Source organism: Vigna angularis, chromosome 4 (assembly GCF_016808095.1).
Source record: "Vigna angularis cultivar LongXiaoDou No.4 chromosome 4, ASM1680809v1, whole genome shotgun sequence".
Lineage (NCBI taxonomy): Eukaryota > Viridiplantae > Streptophyta > Magnoliopsida > Fabales > Fabaceae > Vigna > Vigna angularis.
Genome location: NC_068973.1, coordinates 2,532,568 through 2,557,397, shown reverse-complemented (window position 1 = coordinate 2,557,397; position 24,830 = coordinate 2,532,568). Strand labels below are relative to the sequence as shown.

At 27.5% G+C, this 24,830-nt stretch overlaps 2 protein-coding genes across 2 annotated transcripts; one reads left to right on the top strand and one right to left on the bottom strand.

Annotated features, from left to right (window-relative positions):
• Nucleotides 1-11,579: 11,579 nt before the first annotated feature.
• LOC108331026 (nifU-like protein 3, chloroplastic) lies at nt 11,580-13,384 on the top strand. The gene is made up of 4 exons (XM_017565638.2): nt 11,580-11,831; nt 11,963-12,083; nt 12,427-12,725; nt 13,059-13,384. The coding sequence occupies exons 1-4, from the start codon at nt 11,733-11,735 to the stop codon at nt 13,248-13,250; spliced, it is 711 nt and encodes a 236-aa protein (XP_017421127.1). The 5' UTR covers nt 11,580-11,732; the 3' UTR covers nt 13,251-13,384.
• A 7,212-nt stretch (nt 13,385-20,596) lies between these two features.
• LOC108331198 (transcription factor bHLH146) lies at nt 20,597-21,789 on the bottom strand. The gene has a single exon (XM_017565844.2). The coding sequence runs from the start codon at nt 21,415-21,417 to the stop codon at nt 20,833-20,835; it is 585 nt and encodes a 194-aa protein (XP_017421333.1). The 5' UTR covers nt 21,418-21,789; the 3' UTR covers nt 20,597-20,832.
• Nucleotides 21,790-24,830: the final 3,041 nt, after the last annotated feature.

Below are 24,830 nucleotides of genomic sequence, written 5' to 3'. Positions count from 1 at the left end.
TTAAAAGATCTTTTATCAAATAAGTATTTTATCTAATGTAGAATTTTGTTTCTATTCTAACAAGTAAAAAAATATGGATTTTTTTATTTTATTAAAATAAATAAATAAATAAAATAATATTAAATTAAATATAAAAAATTTATGTTTATCAAAATATTTCTTTTTCTTACACATAAATTTTTAAGAGAAAAAAAAAAGTAGAAGAGTGCTAAGGAATGAATAAATATCTAAATGGAAACTTGAAGTTTGTATTTATGAGTTGTCAGTAATAACTGCAGGAAACATAAAGAATTGAGATGGAAGGACGAGAAACTGCTTCCCAACCAATGGATAATTTTTTCCCACAGGTCAAGGTCAAAGTAGTTATTTCCAGGAACATCATAATCTTCATGCTCTTTGGTTTATTAATCTTCATAGTTTCTGTCATGCTATCTATTTTACTGCTTATTGGATTTGATTTTGAACATCATAACTCCAAACGTTGTAATTTTGTTGGATTTTCTTGTTTCTCAGATGTTGTTTTTTGTGAAAATAAATGGAAAAGTTGTGTTCAAGAATCCAAAAATAATGGCACAGAGATTCATGTGATGATGATTAAGAAATGCATAGATTTTGGTATTTAAACGTATGTATATGTGTGTGGTGTTTTGTTTTTTAGTTGGTATTCAAACACTGTTGCTAACTTTGGCCTCTAGTTTCACACAAAACAATGCACACGCGTGCTATATACTATATACATTTCTTCTTTAAATTTCCATTTACTTATCTTATAATAAGTTTTCTTGTAATCATTTTTCATAAGTGAGTTTTGTTTCCTATTAGATCGAATAACTATAAAAAGAAGACTCGCATATTTATTTGTAAGATTTTAGATTAAAAATAATATTTATGTTAGATCTTCTCAATATTTTTTCTAATGAAAAAAACTCACAAATATGTCAATAATTTCAAATCAACTCTAAATAAAACTAATTTACTTTATATAACAATCACCTTAAAAAAATTCTAGTGATTTTTATTTTATTATAAAAAATTTTTATCAATATTTTTTATCTCATACACATATTATTAAATAAATAAATATATGACTTTTCTAAAAGAACTTCTTTTATTTTAGAGATATTTAATACAAATTATTTATTCAATTAAAAAATGTTCTTTTACACCTCTGTAACTCATACGTCATCTACATGATAAAGAAAAATGTTACTATATAGGATATTAATTAGATTTTACCTGAATAATATCCAACAGATAATTTTTTATCAATTCACGTACCTAAACTTAGAATTAATATTTGTCTTACGTACATTTTTATCTCTAAATTTTAGAAATGAATAAATATTATCCTTTTTAGTTTAATGATATTAATTCTTTTTATATATTAAAACATTTTTTAAGTTGACAATTAAACTTGAATATATATATATATATATATATATATATATATATATATATATATATATATATATATATATTTGTTATATAAATTTTTTTAATAAAGTTTGATTATATTCATTTATTTTAAAAATTTTAAAAATCAAATATATTAAACATTAATAGAGATTAAAAATATATTTAGTCTTGATTTTAATAATTAAATCTCATCGCCCTTTACTAAGCTATCCATCGTGTTGAAGAAATTTTGAGATTAAATAAATGTTGGCAGAATTTCAGATGGCTAATTAATTATTAATTCTATATCTTCAATCCTATGTTACTTCATTTGGAATCAAAATGACATACTTTTAAAACAAATCTCTGTTGCTTCAGGAAGGATTACAGTCTTTGTTTTGGCCCTCCAAAAGAAAAATATTTACTGATAATATTTTTAAAAATAAAATATCAATTTCTTCACAAATACATTTATTTTGAAGAATTAATAAATAATATTAATAATATTAGGAAAGTTAACTACTTTTCTTAAAGAGAAACTCCTCGTTCTTGTTTACTTCTTTCTATCAAAAAGTCAAACAATCTTTTAATTTCTTCCTTTATTACAAAAGGGAAAGACATTTTTAATTTGTAAATAATCTAAAAGTCAGTTCTAACTTTTTTATTTTATCTATAAATCATTTAAGAAAAAACTTGTCCAAGTATTTGTACTATGAGATTATTGTTTGTCTAAAAGGTTTACCAAACATAAAATTGAATATGTTATTTTTAACTAAACAAATCATCCCATAACATGTAAATATAAAATGTTTATTATTATATCCTCCAATAAACTATTATAATATTATTTTTGTTTTCTAATGCAAGATTTTTTGAGACAATATTAATAAATCATACACAAATCTATATAAGATCATAATATCATTTTCAATCTAAACTTTAAAATAATAAATTTATGCATCTTTTACTTATATATTAATTATCTTACTTATTTTTTACTTAATGTAAACTTTTAATATCTAAAATATTTAAAAGGAGGATATATACATTTGATCATGATTTGGTAATTTTTGCAAAAAGGGTTGCAAATAAATTAATGTAGGATGAATATGATTGTTTGAAGATGCATATGGAAGGTTATGAGAAAGATTTATTCTTGTATTCTTGGGATTGTTGAATTAATATGTGAAATTAATTAGATTGGTTGAAGAAGAAAGAGTATAATAATATTAGGAAGTTGATGTGTCTAGGTTGGCCACGTGAAGCATCCACATGATCAATGGACCTAACAATCAACAACACCAAAACAGCACAGAGAGATTCAATCATGCATTGTTGCACAAAACAACACACCAAAACCCTAAAAATATCTCAATCATATCACTATCTATTTTCTTGGAGGATCGATCCATATGTGATGTTATTAACTATGTCAACATGTTGTCATTTTCTAGGAAAATTGTGTAATACGAGAAAGAGCCATGCCTCTGACCAATCACCAAGGAGCACAAATAATCAAAAACAAAATTTAATGTCAAAATCAAAGTTCAACAATTATATACACATATAAAAAATAGCTTCGATATATGATGTCATGAATTTGGTAAATAAATACCTTTTTTTTATTAGTTTGGCCACATTTAAAAAAGAACGACTTAACTTTTTTTTTCTTAAAGATGGGGTTTTAATTAAAGTGGTGTTGATTTTTCTCATCCCATTTCGGGTTTAATTTTTTTTGAATAAAAAATGCTATTAAAACGAAAGTTTTTTTTATTATAAAGACTAATCAAGTTTTCCAAGAAATAAAAAACTGATCATCGTTTGAAACTATTGCATATTCTATATCAATAATATAAATGCTTTGTGTATTTGTGAAATATCACAATGTAGTCATATATATATATATATATATATATATATATATATATATATATATATATATATATATATATATATATATATATATATATATATATATATTCCGTACAGAAATCTTCTTGGTCTGAACTATTTAGAGCAAACGATTATATTAAAGGGGTTTATAAGTATTCATCTAGGAATATATGTCTCAAAAATTAAATATTTAAAATTGTTTCTGAAAATTATAATGAAATAATTTTATGTTTATGATGTAATAAAAAAGTCATAAATAAAATAAATTTTCTGCTTAAACTTGGGCAAGCCACCAATGCATAATCTAAAACCATATAATTTTTATTCTTATTTGAAATCAGATGTATTAATTAAGAGAATAAAGAATAATATTATTTTAACAACTTTCAAAAATTATTTTACATGAAAATTAATTTAAAGTTATTTATTTCTTGTAAACATTTTGTGTAGAAAATTTACCTAGGTAGGGTTGAATTTATTTAATGAAAAGGAAAGGGTAGGGATATGTGAGAACGAGGAAGTGAAAAAATGATGAAAAAAAGAGGTGTGATAAAAGGTAATTAGGGTTTGTAAAGTGGTCCATGTTGTAAGAACACTATGGAGAAAATGTGTTGAGGGATAAGATAGGAAAGGACATGGAAGCATAAAGGCTAGTCCTAGAGTTGAAGTTGAAGCTGCTTCTTCATTGGGTCACCTAAGGCACGCGTTGTACCCTAATAAAGGCACACACCCTTAGCAAACTAGACCCACACACTACCATTACTTTTTTCTTTTCTTTTTTCTCTTTCTATTTTTTTTTCTTGTTTCAAAAATAAATACTCACCACCAAAGTTTATATAAATAAGGAAATTTTCACTCTACACTGTTCATTCTTAACCCTTCAATGACATGAGTTTCTAAATTATATATGTAAGTTTCCTAAATGATAAAATTATGAACATAATTAAATTTTTAACACAATTAAATAACTTAACATCCAAAATTCTAAATAAAAATCATGAAGCGTAATCTAACATTTAAATATATATATGTCAATAGGTAAATAACTAAGTAACATTAATGTTACTTAATTTGTTGTCATTTTATACCATTCCTTGAGGACTTGCTTCTAAATAAGCTGCTGCATAATATTAATGTTCAAAATAAATAGAAAATTATAATCTTAAAAAATGAAATACTCATTCATTTTAAATTCATCATTTAAAACAATGTAAAAGAGAACCAATTCTAAAGAGACATTTTATAAATCAATATATTAAAAATAATTTTAAACAAATTTTCCTATAAACATTTCTAGAAAGAAAAAAAAAAACTTTTTTTATAACCTAAGATTACATAGCTCATATACAGATCAAAAATACAATTTAAAAAGTATAAAGAATAGAGTTCCTACAAATTAACTTATACATGAACTAATTTTAATTTACAAAAGGTTTATTTTCAATTAATTTATCCAAACAAGTTACTATAAATATAAAGGTAGCACTAATATTGTTTATAATATTTTCTTGGTCATTCATAACATGATGAGATCATCCCACTGAAACAAAACAGATTCTTTGAGCACTACAAATCCAAATAAGTGCATAATGACTACTCACATAAACCTTCTCTTCCTCTAATTATATCTTTCTCTCTTTACTTGCTACCATCTGGGTTAGTTCACCATTCACAATTGCTTCAAGTTTTGGCAGCTTCCAAGAAAAACTACTTAATTATCACCAATTTGGTATTTAGAATGTTCTTTCTCAATCTCCTATGTGCCCCACCACTACCTAAATTATAGAATGTAGTTCAGAAAACAAACCTCCTTAATTTAACCAATCAAAACACCCACACAATCTAATAAGAAAACCCCATCACAGAAAAATCTTGAATTGGATCTAAAAAACGTAGCAGATTTTTTTACAACTTTGTGGCCCCCCACTGTATAAAAATAATAACTTTATAGATGATTGGTCCCTTCAAATTGGTTGTTCAGAAAATTTCAACAATTGTGTGCCACTTTGTTGTGTGATATATATAATATAAGGGTCACACTGCATCACTCACTCTCACATGGATGCCTTGTTGATAAGGTGAGACCAGAAAAAAAATAGTGTTATGTGTGGGGTCAAAAGACATTGTGGGGGTGACAATTGTCACTCACCCAACCTTGTAAATTGTTCATAGTACTCCTCTTATCATGTTGTGTCCAAGTTCCAACCAGAGTGCAGAAGATCTAATGTTCACTTTCTGATTTGACATGTTTTGGGATCAGTTGGTGTTGATTAGTTAAGATTATTTTTTTTTCATGTGCCTTCACTAATAGGCCTCTGGTTTGGTTGATTAAAGAAGCAATTGACTCAAGATTGAGCTTTTTGCTTAAGCATGCTAAGTTAAAGTTACCTTTTTTTTTTCTCTTTTCTTTTGATTGATCACAATGCCCAATGAAAGCATATACATTACTTCAGATAAAAGGGATCCCATGACCATCATACCTTTATTATATTTATATCATATCATATAAAACATTATTTTAATATAGGCCAACCTGTATTTCAAACAAAAGCATACATTAAATTTAAACCCAGTATTATCATCTTTGGAATTAGTATCACCTTCTATAAATCACAATTTAATTACTGCTATACAGAAGCTAAACTATAGTTTTTCATGTGTTTGATGAAAAACAGAAACCCCTTCTAAATTCATTGGTGCCATTAGAATATAGAGTGCTATGTATATATATGTGCGTAACATGGGGTTATAAAGTTGAAAATCATCTCAAATTTGTAATGGGAAAGTCAAAACACTAGTGATTTTGTGGTGTCTAAAATCTCCATGACAGAAAAGCAAGCTTGTTTATGTTTTCTTTGAGCTAATCTAATTCTGGTGTGACAGAAGCCACACCTATAAAATATTTTATAGAATGTGTTTATATGAAATAAAAAAAGATAGGGAAGGGAATCACACAGGTTGTTTGATGAAGTAAATATAATTAGCATGATGATTATTCTGAAAAAATAAAAAATAAAAAAAGGAGAAGAAAAGAAAAGTTTGGATCCAATTCAGCCTCCACATTCAATGCATCAGATTCTGGTTAGAAGTTCCCCACCAAGAAAGATTAAAATAAGAACATAGAAATTGATATTTAAAGGACAAAAGGAATCTCTCCATTTTGGGATGAAGGCTTATCTTCTCTGGATCCAATACCCTCTCTTCATTTATAATAATATCCTCATCCCCACGTTATTCCACTGCTTGCATTCACACTTCTTAATCTTCTATAAACCCTAATCCTCAATTATTGTTCACAACATTATTCTATGTACAATAATAATATTTCTATCTTTCCTTGTCATTCCTCATTGTGTCATAAAATATCAAATCAGGAACAAAGTGGTTGTATTCGTTACAATACAAGGACACTCTTTTCTTTCACAGACTGGCTCTGACCCTTTTTTTTTCATTCAAATTATTGATTATCTCTTTGATCATTTGATTCAGATTCTGCTAGAAAATTCCATGCGGAAAAGGTAGTAATGCATACCCTTAGGGCATGCCAAACCGAAAGATAAATTCTTTCTTTTTTTGTTTCATTTTTTTGTCATGTTTGGTGTTTTTTTATTGGGAGAACGGGTGAAATTATATTACTATTTAAAGAGTAATTATATATGTTATTGGAGTTGCGAAGATCCACAATAAAGTTGGTGTTGTTTTATCACCACATGGAGGAAGCATTGATCAAAGGTTGGATTGTGATTTAGAAAGAAGGGAACAACAGACAAGAATCTGAAACTTTGATTGCATTGTTCTTTTGTTCTTAAGGAATCTGTTCATTTTTAAGAGCTGAGAAAATAAAATTTCTCCCAACAATCTGTCCATGTGTTTGGTGAATAGATCCATTCAGTTTAGAGGGTCAAGGAATGTTTATTAAGATTAAGGATGCTTTATTGATGTTAATGTAAGTAATTTTTTTTTCTTCATTAGTTCTTTCGGCAATGCATTGATACTAATTTAACATGAAAAGGGCTTGATAAAAAAAGGTTTTATTTTTTCAAACCCAAGATATATTTACTTTTTTTTGCTAAAAACAAGATTAACAAAATATTTCTGTATGTCTTCAAATTGCAAAAAAATAAAATAAAATTGTGAAACGTTGGTCAAATAATTGGCCTTGTTTGTTTTTGAAGTCTTTTAACATTGTTTTTTTGTTTGTTAATCTTAACTATTATCTTTAATATAATTTTATATACAATGTATTTGTAAATATCTATAATTATGCCATATTCATATTATAATATATACAAGCAAAATTTAATTTTTTTTACCCCTGTAATTGTTTTCTCAAGTGCGTTGTTTTGAGGAAAAAAAATTCAATTATTGCACTTTGTTGATATAAAAAGATTTAATATAATTACTTATATGACTTTCTCCTATTGCTTTTTTTTTCTTTTTTTTTCTCTTTTTTATTCTCTATATATAAGTTGGGACAACCTTTTATCTCTTATAAATATATCTTATATGATATGTACCCATAGATGAAGAGCTAGGTGATGCCACATACATGAAATTTTGAAGAGGGAGAGACAAAAAATTAAAAGGAAAAAGTCCATATTGCTGTCTAATCAGACCTTTCCTTTTGATATATATATATATATGAAAGAGTAAAATGAGATTAGGTTATAAAAAATAATAAGTTGCATTATTGATTTGGAAAATGAAGATGAAAAGGAGGGGTGGGGGGAACATCTCTTTTGGTCGGATAGGATAAGGGTTACTTTTATTCTTGGTCAAAAGGAGATAGATATTCATGAGTTACAAGTCTTGTTCCATGACTGAGATTGTGCTTCATACAAAATGCATAATTCATTTCCTTGCATTTCACTTACTTGCTTCTTCTTGTGGCCAACCTTAGTGACAATACCAAAGGAAGAGTGTCTGTCTTTGTGTGTTTAGTGACTAACTTGACATGACCTTTGTGGCTAATTCAGTGCTCCACAACCTACCTTCCTCATTCACGCACACATCATCACTTCTTTCTTAACCTCATATCTTATTCAATAATTAAAAAAAATAGTTTCTAAATAATGTGTTCAATTTTTCAAATCTACAAAAGGATTAATAATATTTGATTACCCAGTATAAATTTGATGGATCTTATATCACCTTCAACTTAAAATAGGTTTTTGAGTTTTTATCTTTATATATTGTTCAATTTTTCATTTTTACTTCTTATGAAATTTAGACTTATACGTGAATTTTCAACAATATTTTTAATGTAAAAATAAGTATTTTATATGCAGAGCATATATTAGATCGGTTTCACAACCGATCTAACATGTGTCAATGTAATATGTCAGAAAGATATTAGATCAGTTAATCTAATATATATATATATATATATATATATATATATATATATATATATATATATATATATATATATATATATATATATATATATATATATATATATATATATATATATATATATATATATATATATATATATATATATATATACATATATATATATATTAGATTGGTTTTGAAACAAGCCATCTAATACCTTAAATTGAAAAGAAAAAAAAAACATTTTTCGAAAATGATTTTTGTATACTTGTACAAATATGTGATGCAAGTGTTGTCACTCTTTTTTTTTTTTGTGAAATGTTGTGAGGCTTGCTGCATCTTGATATATTTGCTGCAATGGTTCGTGTGACTAACGATGATGTTCGCGTCTACTTCGATGAAGGTTGACGGTGCATTGATTTGTTGCTTTTTAGTTCCAGGTTTGTCGCTCGCAATATGGCTATCAAATGATGTTGTAGAGGGTTATTGCACATCTAGTTTGCGAGCTGCATTTTTGGATGTTGTTGATGATGACGTGTGAAGCTATGACGACATTCGTGGTGATAAAACACATTAACTAATGATGACAATAACATTGAGGATGAAACTAGTTTCATCGCAATAGTAGAAACATGACAGACCAATATTGGTGACAAATGTAAAAGGGTTGCGCTGAAAAAAAGAAGTTGAGACTTCAAAAATGGAGTTTTGGAAATGAGAAAAAAAATAATTAAAGAATAAAAAATAAGTGAGATAGTCAAAAGAAAAGTAACTTCACAAAAAGTAAAAAAAAAAATTATTAGATTAGTTATTGTTTTAATCAAAATATACACAAATTAGTTGGATTCCGTTCCAACTGATCTAATATAATTCTTAACATTATAAATTACTGTCACGAATTGCATGGTTTCTAGCCAATTTAATAGTTTATTTTAATATATTTATTTTACACTAATGCTCAGTTAAATTTATCTCAGTCATGTAATTCATGTACGACCTAAATCAACCATATCATAATTAAAGTTTCTTTGTTTTTTAGAATTTCGTGGTACTTGTAATGTGTGAAGCAGGATTAACAATACAAAATAGTAGATGAGTTCTTGTAACTAATGAGGTAGGTGAGTGGAGAAACATGACATAGTTTGAAGAGGAAGAAATGTAGTTGAAAAAGTAAAGTTTAGGGTTTGCTGCATTTCTGAAAAGCTTCTTCGTACGTTTTAAACATTTTCTTTCGATTGATCTGTTTTGGTCTTTGTTTCCTTGTCCTGGCCCAGGAAGATACATTTCTTATACTGATTGGACTTAAATTACTTTATGTTGGATTTTTCTTTGAGCATCTTCTAAATCAAAGTTTTATCATCGGTAATATAAATATTATAAATACCACTTTTTTCTTTTAATAGGAGAGAATTTCTTATATAAATAATTATTTTTAAAGTTAAAATATTTATATTTGTGAAATTTATATTAAAATAATATTTTTCATTTTTAGAAGATGATCATATATATATATATATATATATATATATATATATATATATATATATATATATATATATATATATATATATATATATATATATAAAGTTAGAGTTACACACATGACAGGAACTAGAAATGTAGAAAAATGTTTAATAAGTAGCCAATTTATTATAAGATGATTTTTAGTGTTATATACTTAAATATTATAAAAAAACATATCAATTAACAATAATCTTTATTGTATATAGTATTATTTTAAGTTTTCATTATTTTTTCAATTAAAAATTACTAATAGTGTATGATATATTTTGACGTCCAGTCATATAATGTTTGTATTTGTGATTATTATAGTAAATTTTGTAATTTTGAAAGTAAATATTTATATATTTAACATTTATGGTTTGATTTGTTATAAAATTTTGTTTTTAAAAGGCATTTTATAATTCGGTATGAGTATGATGGTTTAAAATATAATATAAAATTGTAAACAATAAAAATTTCACATTAAAGATAAGTTCATAAATTTCCAATTGAAATATTTAACCAATTATTCATTTTGGTTTATGTATCAAAGCATTTAAGCATCCCAAAATATTTCTATTAAATACCTACAACACATTTATGTGAATAAAGAACACAAACAACTTTGTAAAAGATAGCTAAAGTACCCTAAAAGCTATAAATTAATTATATAAAGTAAGATTTTCCAAAATGCTGCTTTATTGATTATTAATTTAAAATGGACGGGTTTGGTAATATATTTTTTTTCAAACCTAAGGTTTATTTAATTTTTTATTTTAAAAAAGATTAATAAAATACTTCTATACGTCTCAAAATTAAAAAGAAAACATATATATTATTTTTTGAAAACTTCGTCAAATTAGTTATTTGTGGGCCTTATTTGTATGTTTTGCTCGTTATTTTTTGTTAATCTTAAGTGCTCTTTGTAATATTTATGTCGATACCATAAGCCATAATATTTGTAGAGAGACTTATAAATAAATTAAAAATAAAAAAATTATGAAAAGTGAGAGTTAATATTTGTTATCACATATCTGATCGTAAACAAAAATAAATGTCTTATCAATATTCGGACATTAAATTCAAACTATTAAAATAATTACTTAATGAATTAAATGTCTTCCCTATATTATACTCTACACATTTTAAAAGGATAAAAAATATTTATCCAAAATGATAATTTATTATAATTTTATAAAAAGGGTGAACAAGGGGCGAGAATAACAAGCACCTTTATTCAATCCAAAATTTGCAGTCTTGGGCTCTGCGATTTGATTTCTGGGGGTGTTACTTCCTCCACCTCCTCTTTTTGTTCTGCAGCCCACAGATATCGAAATTCCTGTTTTATCCTTCCCAGATTGGGCAGAATTTGGCTTGCATGGTTCAGTTCTGACCACAGACTTTATTATATTATTTTCTTTTATCACCACAAAGAATCAATGTCAGCCAATCAAGAAACGCGAGCTATCAGCTTTTCCTTCTCCGCTACTGATATCAAAACTGAACACAAATGATACAACATTTTATATAAACCAAAATAATTTCAGTTTCAGATGTTGCTCAAATTCTTATGGTAGTTTTCTGTGTTATCCACTCACACTCAGATGTTGGGTGGTGCACTTTCAACTTCAACAACTCAAAGCCTCAATGCGACAAGAACAATTGCAATGCTCTATCCAACTCACAGATTATTGTCTCTTAAGGTACTTTTCTACTTTGTTCTTTCTTCCGGTTATTTCCTATGTTTTGTTCTTGTTTTATACCAGGATTCTTTAGTTTCGTAATGGGCATGTTTCAATTCGTAGGTATGTGATTCAATTTTATGTTTTTCTAGAATCCAGTGGCAAATACCAGAGGACTTTCGTCAAAAGACACTGTTTTTATCAGGGGTCATCAAATCAATATAAAGCAATTTTTTGGGCTTATCTCGGATCGTGCTCGACTAAACAAAGCAGGTGCTGGTTACTCTCAATGCATTCATTATTCAAGAGGTTCATCAGTTAGAAATTTGAATAATTAAACTGATTGTTACTTTACCATCATGCTAAATGAGTACTGGAATTTTACATCATAAATGTTTCCCTGCAAATGGTACAAGTCTGAAGTTGGTCAGTGTTGAGGGTTATTGAATTTGCCAAATGGGAAAAGAGAAATGGAGATTGACAGTGTGAGCAATGTTATTTGATGATGAGACTTTTTTATAATATTTTCAATTATGCAGCAAAGTAGGTTGGAAAGGGTGTGTGTGAGTAGATAGATATCATAGTTTATTGTGGCACTCACATTGTTATGCTGCAGGACTTGTTGTTTCCCCAATCTGTGGCTTGCCACTGACAGAAGATAATGTGGAGAAGGTTTTGGATGAGGTAAGGCCTGGCTTGATGGCTGATGGAGGGAATGTGGCATTACATGAGATAGATGGTCTTGTTGTTGTCCTCAAGCTACAAGGGGCATGTGGATCATGTCCTAGCTCAACCATGACATTGAAAATGGGAATAGAAACTCGCCTCAGAGACAAGATACCAGAAATCATGGAAGTGGAACAGATAATGGACACTGAGACTGGCCTCGAATTAACAGAAGAAAATGTAGAAAAAGTATGGAAAACTTCTTGCACTGCATAATTTAAAGCATTTCTATGAATTTTATGTTAGGTGTAAAAGCTTAGTGAATCACTAATTTTCATCTCAACTTATATAACTTAACCACAAAGGATAGATATAATATGCAAACCTTGATGAAATCTTTGAGGCCAAATAACTTGTCTCATTCTTCAATCTTTTGAGTAGTGGCATAAATACTTATTATAGCTTAAAAGATAAAACTATAATTGAAGACAGAGCTATCAAAACAAATGTAGACATGTTGTAGGATTGATATTACTAGGGAGCACTTGCTGTTGCTGATCTTTAAGGTTGTTAATTTTTCAGGTTCTTTCTGAAATTAGACCATACCTTGTTGGCACTGGGGGAGGGATATTAGAGCTTGTTGAGATGAAAGATTATGTTGTGAAAGTTCGGCTAAGTGGACCTGCAGCTGGGGTTTCGACAGTTCGTGTTGCCTTAACACAGAAGCTGAGAGACAAGATACCCTCTATTGCAGCTGTGCAACTAATAGACTAATGTCACATACAATACAAGTTCTTTTATAGTTTGATTTATGTGTTGCAAGATGAACTAGAACCAATACATAGAAACAACATGTTAATTTTTGTTTTGAAAAGAAATTCAATGTCAGTTAGTTTTACAGGGTTGAATGTTGGTTCCTCCAATTTCTTCAGAAGGTTTTACTATAGAGCTTCAGAAAAAAAATTCCTCTCCATCCTTTTCATTTCTAAAGACATCAAATTTCCCAAAAGATATTTCCGGAAAGCAAAATGCAGTTCATTGGGTGCAGAAAGAAATTTGATGGGGTGCAAGAACAAACAACCTATATTTTGAATTAGACCATTCTTGGCCCAGTCAATTTGGCCCGTGACCTAAATGGCTTAGTTGGACCAGATTGTTTTATACAAAATAGTTATACTTTAAAAATAAATGTAATGTGACTTTTTAAAACATATACATGTATTGCTGTTTATATATCAAATAATTATACATAAAAATTAAATTTAAATTTAATAACATAACTCAAATTTTTTAAAAAAATTATATTTTATTTTTATATAAATTTATTTTTTTTAAAAATAATCAGTATATTTTAAAACATGATTTAATGACTAAAAAGGTTGTCGGATCAATAGTACTAAATTTGATTTGAATGGTTTGTAATAGTATAATATGACTATAAAAGAACAACTATAATTCAATGATTTAAGATATCTCATGATTTAAAATTTTAACAACACGTTATGACTGAATATTTTTATCTACCAAAAAAGTAAAAATATATTTATAAGATTTATTATGATAAACACATCTACCTTACACTTAATATATTCATATGTTCTTACATATCTTTTAACCATAAACTTGAATCTGATCCCTAACTTCTTACCTTAATTTTGATTGACAATGAGCAATGATGACTAGGGATTCCCATGTGAGTTGGCGAAACCATGCCTACAGAAATTGGTATATGAATTACGAAAATTGGCGAAACAATGAGCAATGAATTACGAACATTGGTCGGTGATAAGCATTGACACATGTAACTTGTAATATGTGCAAGTGGTTGGGGCACTACTATGTGGTAATCTTAGGACACAAAAGGACTTTCTGTTAATCACCTTTTCATTCCAAAAATATACCAACAATAATAAATTCATGCTACACTTAATATATATTCATTTCACGTACATATTTTTTTTTATCACTCATAATTCATGTATAATATGTAATATATTTATAATTAGAGAGCGATGTCAAATGAAAATTTTTGACACATGAGAAAATTTCTTAAAAAAAAATCTCAAAAACAAAAATGAATTGATTATGTCAAAAGCAGAATAGTGTAACATGTCCTAAAAGCTGACGCATGGAGGTCTTAATGAATGACACGTGGCAAGTGAGGTGATTCACGCATGCCGATCAGTTCTTAAAAGAGAGCCTTAATTCATCTTTCCATTCTCTGTGTGAAACCTATAAAGTTCACACACGCTTCCTATATCTCTCAGTCTCTCGTTAGCCATAAACATATACACTTAGTTTTTTTTGCTTGTGTTCATTTTTTTTTCTCTGTAACCATTTTCCATTATTCTTCATTAACATTTCTTCAATCACCATTTTTCTTTCAGGCTCTGAATATTTTTCAATAAGCAGATTGTCTTCTTCCTCGGTAAAGTCTTACTTATTTTGCTTCCTTTTTTATTCAATCATCATTTTTGTTTTAGGCATTCAAGATTTTTATTTTATTTTTCTCTGTAACCAGTTTGTGTTGTTCTTAAGTAATAAGATCTCTGTTATTATCATTCATTTTCTGAGGTTTCTTTTTGTTTCTTAATCACAATTTCTGTTTTAGACGTTCAATGTTTTTTTTTTTCTTTATGTGTTCTTCTTCCGTAAAACCTAACTTAATTTCCTTTCTTTTCTAACCTTTTCTTTTTTTTCTTCAAAAACCATGTTTGTTTCAAGCATTTAAGCTTTTTTTTTTATAGTTAAATTTTATTGGTTTTATATTTTTAAGTTATTTAATTTATTTTTTATTGGTTCATCATATGTGTTACTTTATTTTTATTTTTTGTGTAGGATTTGCCTTTAAATCTTGCCCAATATTTTCACAAAGGTAGAATGATACGAAATGCAAATTGCTGATACGAAATTCTCCAGTTAAATTTCTTAGAAGAAATAGTTAACTTTGTTAGTGAATTATAGAGGTTCTTAGTGAATTAAATAAATAGTTAAATTTGTTAGTGACATAAAGAGGTTGTTAGTGAATTAAATAAACATTTAAATTTGTTTATGAAATAAAGAAAAAATTTGTTAGTGAATTAAAGAGGTTGTTAGTGAATTAATGAAATAGTTAAATTTGTTAGTGAATTAATGAGGTTGTTAGTGAATTAAAGAAATAGTTAAATTTGTTAGTGAATGAATGAAATAGTTAAATTTGTTAGTGAATTAATGAGGTTGTTAGTGAATGAAAGAAAAAATTAAATTTGTTAGTGGATGAAAGAAATAGTTAAATTTGTTAGGGTTGGGGCATGGAGTTTGGGGTTTAGGGTAATAATAAATAAATAGTAGTAAATAATATGTAAATATAAATAATAATATAAATAAATGTAATAAATAAAAATAAAATATTTTTTATTATTATTATTGTAATTTTATTATTATTATTATTATTGTTATTATTAATAATAATATTATTATTATTGTTATTAATATTAATATTAATATTATTATTATTATTTGTATTATTATTATTATTCTAATGTTAAAATTTTCTTGAAATTTTAAATGTTAAATGTTTTCATAAATTAGGAAGGGGTTAATTTTTTTTTTACTTACTTTGAGTTGTTTTACATTTTACTTTTTCAAGATTTGTTTATTATGAAGAATCATGAAAATTATAAAGCTTTTGAATTTCCATAATATACTTTCAATATAGTTTAAATGAAATTGTGCTTAAATTGTTGTTTGTTTTAACTGTTTAAAATTTTTGCTTAAAATATAATTTGTCACATAATAATTTTATGCGTGTTTCGTTTAATACTTTTAATTAAGTGCGAAAATGTTATAATTAATAAATAATAGTTAAATAATTCATAACAAATAATAAGTATATAATTATAAATAATAATAAATGATAATATAAAATAATAAATAATAACTGATAATAACAACTGTAAATAATGTAAATAGATATAATTAATAATAAATTTAGTAAATAATAGTTAAGTAATTTATAAATAATAATAAAAGTATATAATTATAAATATAATAAATGATAGTGTAGAATAATAAATAATAACTGATAATAACAAATATAAATAATAGTAAATAATGTAAATAGATATATTTAATAATAAAATGATTCATAGTAAGTTATAGTGAATAGTATATTTAAAGATTTAGAAAAGAATATTTAAGTTATAGTGAATAGTAATTTTAAAGATTTAGAAAAGAATATTTTAGAAGTGGTACTATTTTAAAAATAGTGAGATTGGAATGTTTTAATATTAAATAGTTTTAATATAAAAAGTTTTTTTATAAATGAATTTCATTATTTTAAAATATAATATCTATCTAAAAACTACTTTTCTACAGTTATATGACTTCTCTTTATAAGTTCTTTTCCTGTGTTCATTTGTTTAAAGATAAGAAACCGTCATAGCGGCGAGATCGTCTACTCAATTAGTTTTTTCAAAAGAGTAAGTTAGTCTCTACTTTTTTTTCTTTAGTATGTCTTATTTTCTTTGCATGCAAGATATAGTGTATGCATATGTCATTTGAGTTTTCTATAAGACTATCTATTGATCAGTTGTTCTAAATCATGTTTTTGTGAGTTGTAGGTACAGATAGAGTTCTTTGAGTTGGTGGAGTCGTCTTAGCTCTTGTAGAACAGTTGAGTCTCTATGTAAAGAAAGTTAAATACCTTGTTTTAAATTTTTATTTGCTTTGATAATTGAGTTGACATGCTTAAGATAAATTAAATTGATTAAGCTTGGTTAAAATTATGTTGTGTTATGGTATGATTGCTTAATCTTGGTTTGAAACCTTGTGGTGTGATTTAGGAATAATCTTAATGTGGTTGCTTGTGGAATGTTATATGTTTTGTTGTTTGAAATGATGAAATTTACATAATGATTTGTTGGCATTGATGTTGGAGCATGGTGTGGTATAATGTTAGAGGTATGTTTGGTTTTGGAATAAATTAGGGGTTTTGATAAGTAGAATTATAAAGGAGTTGTTTTAGGTAGGTACTTGATATGTAGAGTATGTTTAGGTGTTAACTAAAGTTTCTTTAACTATTTAGTTAAGTGGTATTTAGTTTGTTGTATGTTCAATAGGTTGTTATATTTATAAATGGGTAAAAAGCTATGAATTTGGTTAAAAGGGGGAGGTTTTAATAGGCAAAATTCTAGATGAGTTGTTTTATGACGGAACTTGATGTTTGGAGTCTGTTTTTGTGTCAATTAGGACTTAGTGAGTCACTTAGTTCCTTAAAATCTGGTTTATAATATGCGAAATCTGTTGTATCAGTTTTTGGGTAGTGATTTCATTTGAATGTACCGAATTGTTGGTCATTTGAACAAATGGGTATTCAATCTTAGGTGAATTGAGTCATTGATTCATCTTTTATGTAATGAATGATTGTTTTGGTATTTAAAGTTAGTGGTAGACTAGTCTTATAGGTCTGGTTTGGCATAAATCTGCATAATCCTATTTTTACATAATTATGCAGACTCGTTAACCGAGCAAAATCTCGTTGGGCGAAACCAAAATCAAAGAGTTCATTGACTTGAAGGTTGATAGGGTTATTTATGTATCGTTTGATTTATATTATGAAAGTGATATTATTATTTTTAAAATGTATGAATGTTTCTTTTTTGTACTTTAGTTTACTTACCCTTGCTTTTATATATGTTGTCTGTTTATGTGTGCTATAATCTCTTTGACAATAATCACCTTAATGGTGTGAGTAGAAGAGGATGTTTTAAGCCTATAGATGCTAGCTGCAGAGCTGAAGTCTATTCAGTGTAATATATCTTTCAACAATGTAGGATGTGTATACATCTTGCTATTATATGTTATTTTTGAATAATTATAATAGCAGTTTATATGTTTTCTTCAAGTTAACTGTTTTGTAATATTAAAAATGTGATGATTCCTATAATAATTAGATACTTTGAAAATTTCGAATGTTAGGATAACTAATAATAAATAATAGTAAAAATAAAAGATAATAAATAATAGTAAAATAATTTTTAATAAATATAAATATAAATAATAATAAATCATAATAAACATAAAAAATAAAATAAATATAATTAGTAGTCATAAAAGGATTCATAATAAATAATAATAAATGATAATATTTTATAATAAATAATAATAAATTTAAAATATAAATAAATAAAGAAGTAAACTATATATATAATAAATAAGGTATTATAATATTCAATTGGTATTGATTAAAAATACAGGATAATTTGATGTAAGTTGAAATTATCATATCATATGTGTAAGATCTAATGAGACAAATCAGTACTTATACTAATCGAATGATACATATCTCAATGATAAGACAATACAAATTGTTCATATTGGTGAAACAATGTTAAAGTTTCCACTTATACTGATCAAACGATATAATAAAATGAATTTGCCATACAATCTGCATATATAGAATAAATATAAACACACAATATACAAGTGTGTACATAGAATCATTAGATGAATATTATTACACATTAAAAAAGTTTCTTTATATACTAATTACATGAGTGTGTCTACACACAAATTAAACAAGTCTGTCTAACAACGTTTTCACGCTTCGAATCCCATTAACAAATACAAAATTATAAGGCTGTTTCACCTTGCACCTCCAATCATTTATCCTACACCTCCAAAATTTTTTAAAATTCCAAAACTACTCTCTATAATTCAAAAAACCATACACCCATCTTTTTTGTACTTCATGAAATTTTAAAATTTGATGAAGAATTTTTCATTTTTTATCGAATTTTGAAATTTGAAGAATGATTTTTTTCATTAGATTTCGAGATCCGATGAAAGATTTTTTCTTTATTGAATTTCGAAATCTGATAAAAGATTTTTTTTATCGAATTTTGAAATCGATATTTTTTATTTTCTTTATCGGATTTCGAAATTCGATGAAGAAAAAATCCTTCATTAGATTTTGAAATCTGATAAAGAAAAATGTAATCCTTAAGGCTATTTTTGGAAATTGGAGGGGCAAGAGGAAATGTTTGGAGGTGCATGTGAAACAACCAAATTATAAACAATCACTACCCTACAATTTTTTTTATGGCCTATCTCTTTTACTTTTAGATAGTTTGTTCTTTGATTTCTTCTACATTGTCTAACCTTTGTATGTTTAAGAAGTCTACTATATACACATTTCTACAAGATTTATCATTTTCTACTTTATGTTTTTACCGAGTTTATTTAAAAATTTGTATACATTATGTCCTTTTTATTTTTAAAAGAATTACTTTTTATATAGTCTAACAAATATTTAATTTAAAATTTAATTTAAATTATTTATTCTGGTAAAGTCAATCATAATATGTAAATAACTTAAATACATTCATATTATAAAAGCAATTAAAATATTATTATTTAATTTTATAAAATAAAATACTTATATTAAATTGTAATTATATTTTTAGAAATTCAAATTAATATAATAAATATATTATAATTTTTAGAAACCTCATTGCATTGCACGTGTACACATACTAATTATATTACATGTATTAGAAAATGCTAGTTGCTTATGGCAAAGAAAAAGAAAGAATTGAAATGCATTCCTCATAATTTCATAACAAAGGGCATAATTTAATGTTATCAATACATATTTAGTATCATAATTTAATGAAAAGGTTATCCATTAATTATCAATAATGATTCCTTGCCTTGTGAAGACAGAAGATATTGAATTTGACTAACATGAAGTTGGGAACATTAGTGACTAAGCTTGAGTCAAACAACTTTTAGATTCCACTCCTCTCTTCATGACGCAGAATGAAACACATGTTTTTGTGGTCCCAGAACGCGTAAATCAGGCCAACAATGGTGGTGTTGGAAAACGAAAAAAAAAGGAAAAAAGAAAGAAGATTAATCATATCATGATTCTGCGTTTGTAACTTCAATATCTAATAGTACTCACCTATCACAATTTAGTTTAACTGTCAAACTTTCATTCCTCTGAAATACTATTATATTCATTATTATAAACTAAACATTGAAATAATCGAAACTGCATTGTACTTCGTCTTAATCATACACGACAGTCACAAACATTAGCATAAATTAATAATAACAATAAAAACTAAAGTTCTTGAGCATTGTTAATTCCTTTTCTTTTCTTTAACTTGTTCTCTTCGCCCCTTTAACAGATTGAAAAATATATATATCTATACAACACGATATTCAGAATACATTAGCCAGCAAAATATAGGATATTGATGAAGTTGATTTGGTAATTGACAATATATATTATATGTGGAACACAGAGAGATATAATAATAAAAGTGGTAATGGCTTTATGGAAAAAGCAAAGCAGAAAGATATGAATGAATCAATGTGTCTCTGCGAGGCACTGAAGAATGTTCACCTGCATTTGCAAACAGCTTACATAGCTTTGTAGCTCAGTCACCATTTGTTCACTACACATCTCTTCTCCCCCAGGTATCAACATTCTGAGGCTCTTCAACTGATCCTCATCTTCTTCTCTCAAACCCCTTTTCATTTCAGGCATGCTCCTGTGTTTATTTCTAAGCTTCAAACTAGGGTTTGAAGTGAAACGGTTGTTCAATGGCACCATTTCACCATTTTGGCCACAAATCCTTGATGAGCCTTCACCAGCCTTGTCCTTGTCACCGAAGCTGGTTCTGTCACTATCTGCATTGGCTCTATTCCTCTGAAGCTTCACACTTAGAGCATCGCTCCATGCAAAACCCTGGGCTGAATGCACCATTGCCATGTCCACTTCATACTTGACAACATTCTGAATATCACAGTGTTCTGAAGAGGTATTTCTTTCCTTGATCTTGATCAATGCCGGCACCAAATAGTTCATATAGTTTCTAGCAAACGCTGCTTGTTCCACTTTGTTGGGTTCAAGTGAGTATACACGTCTGCGTTTAGCAGGTTGACCCTCCATGTGTAATCCAAACAAACACCTTTTGTACTGAAGAAAAATAAGTCTAAGCAAGAAGCATAAAGGGAGGAAGAAAGGAAGAAGAAGAAGAAGAAGAATTGTTTTTGTGAGTGATAGTAGTGGGAATATAAGCTAAAAGGGTGCAAAATGTGCAAAGAAAAAGTAGCAGAGGTGTAATGAAAGTGGGGGAGAGACAGAGGTAGTGGTTGTTTTTTGTCAGCAATGTTAAGGAAAAAGAAGGCAAAAACAAGCTTTTAGGGAATGGTGTGGTTGTGGTAGAGTTAGTGTTGAGGATTGTTGAAGTTATAGGGGTTTTTGATGAGGGAGTGAAGTTCACTAGCAAATAAATTTTTAATTTTCCTTGACATGAGGAGGCCCCATGTAACTGAATAATTGGAGTGATAAGGAAATTGGTTTATAATAATTTCCATCAGAACCAGGTATGGACGCAAGCACACGCACAAAAAGAAGACCACAGGCCTAGAAACACAAGTTTCTGTAGGAAACTGATTATAGGCACTCTGTACAACCACACATCAATAAATGGTTACAATTGTGTTCCTTCTTTAAATCAAATCTTGACTTCAAATCTTCTAAATATAATGTATCATTAAAAGGAAAAATTAGGTTAAGAGTGCTTAATAAGTTATCTAACATAAGAATAGACAATTCAAAAGTAGAAACATGGAAAACATCTCTTCTAATGTACACTGAACATGATGCCAAAACATGAATTTGACATCACAAGTATATTTTTCAACTATCTTCCTCACTGATTTTACATTTTTACACTTACATGTTAACCCAAGATAATAGATAATTGAAAAGAGTATGCATAGGAAGGTACAACACAAAGATATGAGTGTGTAATGTGTATGAATGTGAGTGTGCAAAATAGTGAGAGTGGTCAATTTTGAATGGCACATGGCCTCACATGCTTGTTGCTTTTCACAACTACCCACATAAGGGATTCTCTCCCATGTGCCACTAGAAAACAAAAACACTAAAACCCCACTATAAATGCACCTCACATGACTCCAATCCCTTTAAGTGGTACTCTTTCTCTTTGCACTTAGAGGGTCTCCCCTACTTACAAGTTTTTCCCCTCTCATTTCAAATCAACCAGCTCATCCTACACTTCTTCCACCCCCTTCTCTTTATACCCTTTCTCTTTAAATTAATTACCCACTTCATTTTTTTATTCGTTTTCCGTTGGGTTATATCACTTTAAAATATTTTATCATTCCTCACTTCTTGGGTGAGAACAGAAACATCAAGATTTTTAAAGCATGAATATCAGGAATGACCTCATAAAAAACAGAGAATTAAAGCAATATAAAAAGTATAAGATTTTATATTTACATTCACAATCTATCACAAGTTATGATAGATATAGATTTTAAAATAACTTGTATAAAAAATAGTATAAATTGATCATTCAAAAGAATTTGTAATGGGGATGGGGATGACATTTTTATTATTCGGATTTTTAATTTTTAAATTTTGATGAAAAATTGGACTTTGCTATTATTCAGAATTTTGATATATATATATATATATATATATATACACACACACGTTTTCAAATATAGGTTAAATTTCTGTTAACATATCAAGCTCGTTTCTTGTTATCATTTGCATTGTTTACATGATATGTTTTTATTTTAATGTTAGCTAGAAAATGCGATAAAAATAATTATTGGATTAAAATGATTACATAATTCAATTTTAAAGTTTAAAAATTAAAATACATTAAGATTTCGGATATAAATGACTTTTAATTTCATGTTCAGGAATTAAAAACATACTTAAATTTAATTAATCATACTATTTTTCACCTTTCTATTAAATTTTTTTAAAAAAGTGATGGATATAATGTGCTAATTGATATCAATTGTCATTGAATTTGACTTTTAAGATTGAATGATGTACTTTCTAAAAGGGAGACATTTTACATGATATTATTATAAAAATTAGCACATGAGTTTATAATTAAAGAAACATACCTTTTTGTAAATTCTGAAAATTTTGATTTGATTTGTAGAGATCCATTGTTGATTATAATAGAGGAGTGAAATCATGAAAGTTTCACCACTATTAATCCCAATACAAGGTGAACCTACTAACAAATTTGGTATATTCTGATAAGGTGGGTGTGTGAGAGGCAGTTATGGTCCCATGAATTGCTCATATTAAGAAAGTTTTGATTTTGAAAGGATAAACAAAATCCAAATTGAAATGGTCCTACTCTAGTAGGATGATTAGAGAACAACTATAATAAACCTAGCTTTGGGCAAGCAAAGTCAAAAACTTGTCTTCATTGAGAAAAAAATAAAGTGAAAAGAAAAAAAGTAGCTAGATAACTTAATCAAATTTGACCCTCATGCTTTGTAATATAGTCACTCGTCCTAGGAGAGCCCCATCAGATTTGTTATTATTTACTTCAAATAAGAAATGAAAATAATAATAATAATAATATAACAAATAAAAAAAAGAAGTTTGTGTAGAAAGTTAGCTTAGAGTCCTTTTGCTTTCAGAGGATCTGAACATTGTAGTTTCCAAGTCTGAGGCAAAACTAAATGCCAACCACCCTTTGGACATTTGTGGGACAACCATGCATGTGCAGAAGAGTCTCAAAATTCAGATTATTTGCATAAAGTACAGCTCTTATTCTCACAGTTAATAATTATTAATAGTGAAATTATTCTACCTGATGCAGAAAAAAAGGCTTAGAATTTCTATATGAATTTCACATTGGTATTTCATATCACATACAGGGCTGACATAATCTACAGTGTATTACGTTGGGTAGGGTCAATTATTATGTACAAAGTTCAAAAGCAAGACTGATAAATTAGCCTTGGCAAGAAAAACAAAAAATCAGGTATTAACATTAGTTGAATGTTGAAGTTGTTTGAAACAGGTGTAAGAGCATTAAAGAGGATAAAAAACCTTTCTTTCAAGTACTTAAGTTGACCAAATCTAAGTAAGACCTGAATCCAAATCATTGTATTAGAAAGAACTAAAAATCTCATAAATGTCAAAAATAATATCTACAAGTGAACGAACTTTTATTGAATTAGATATAAACTCAAATCTAAGACATAATTAAACATATCTTAAATACATTAATGTTGGATCATTAAACCCTAATTCTTATAAATTAGTGTTGGATTTAGCCTAATTTGGGATTATTGTTGAAGGGTGGGATGACGTGTAAAGGTGTAAAGGATGAGATGTTTGGTGGGAAGAGCTGTTGGAAATTGTAGGTGAACTCAAACTGCGGAAGCACCTATGATAGGCTGAGAATGCTCCACGGCATCTAATTCTGGATCACAAACAAATCTATCTATCTGTCTGTACGGACAACACCCCTTTTTCTTGGTGGTCGAGAACGACAACGCCACACTTTGTCA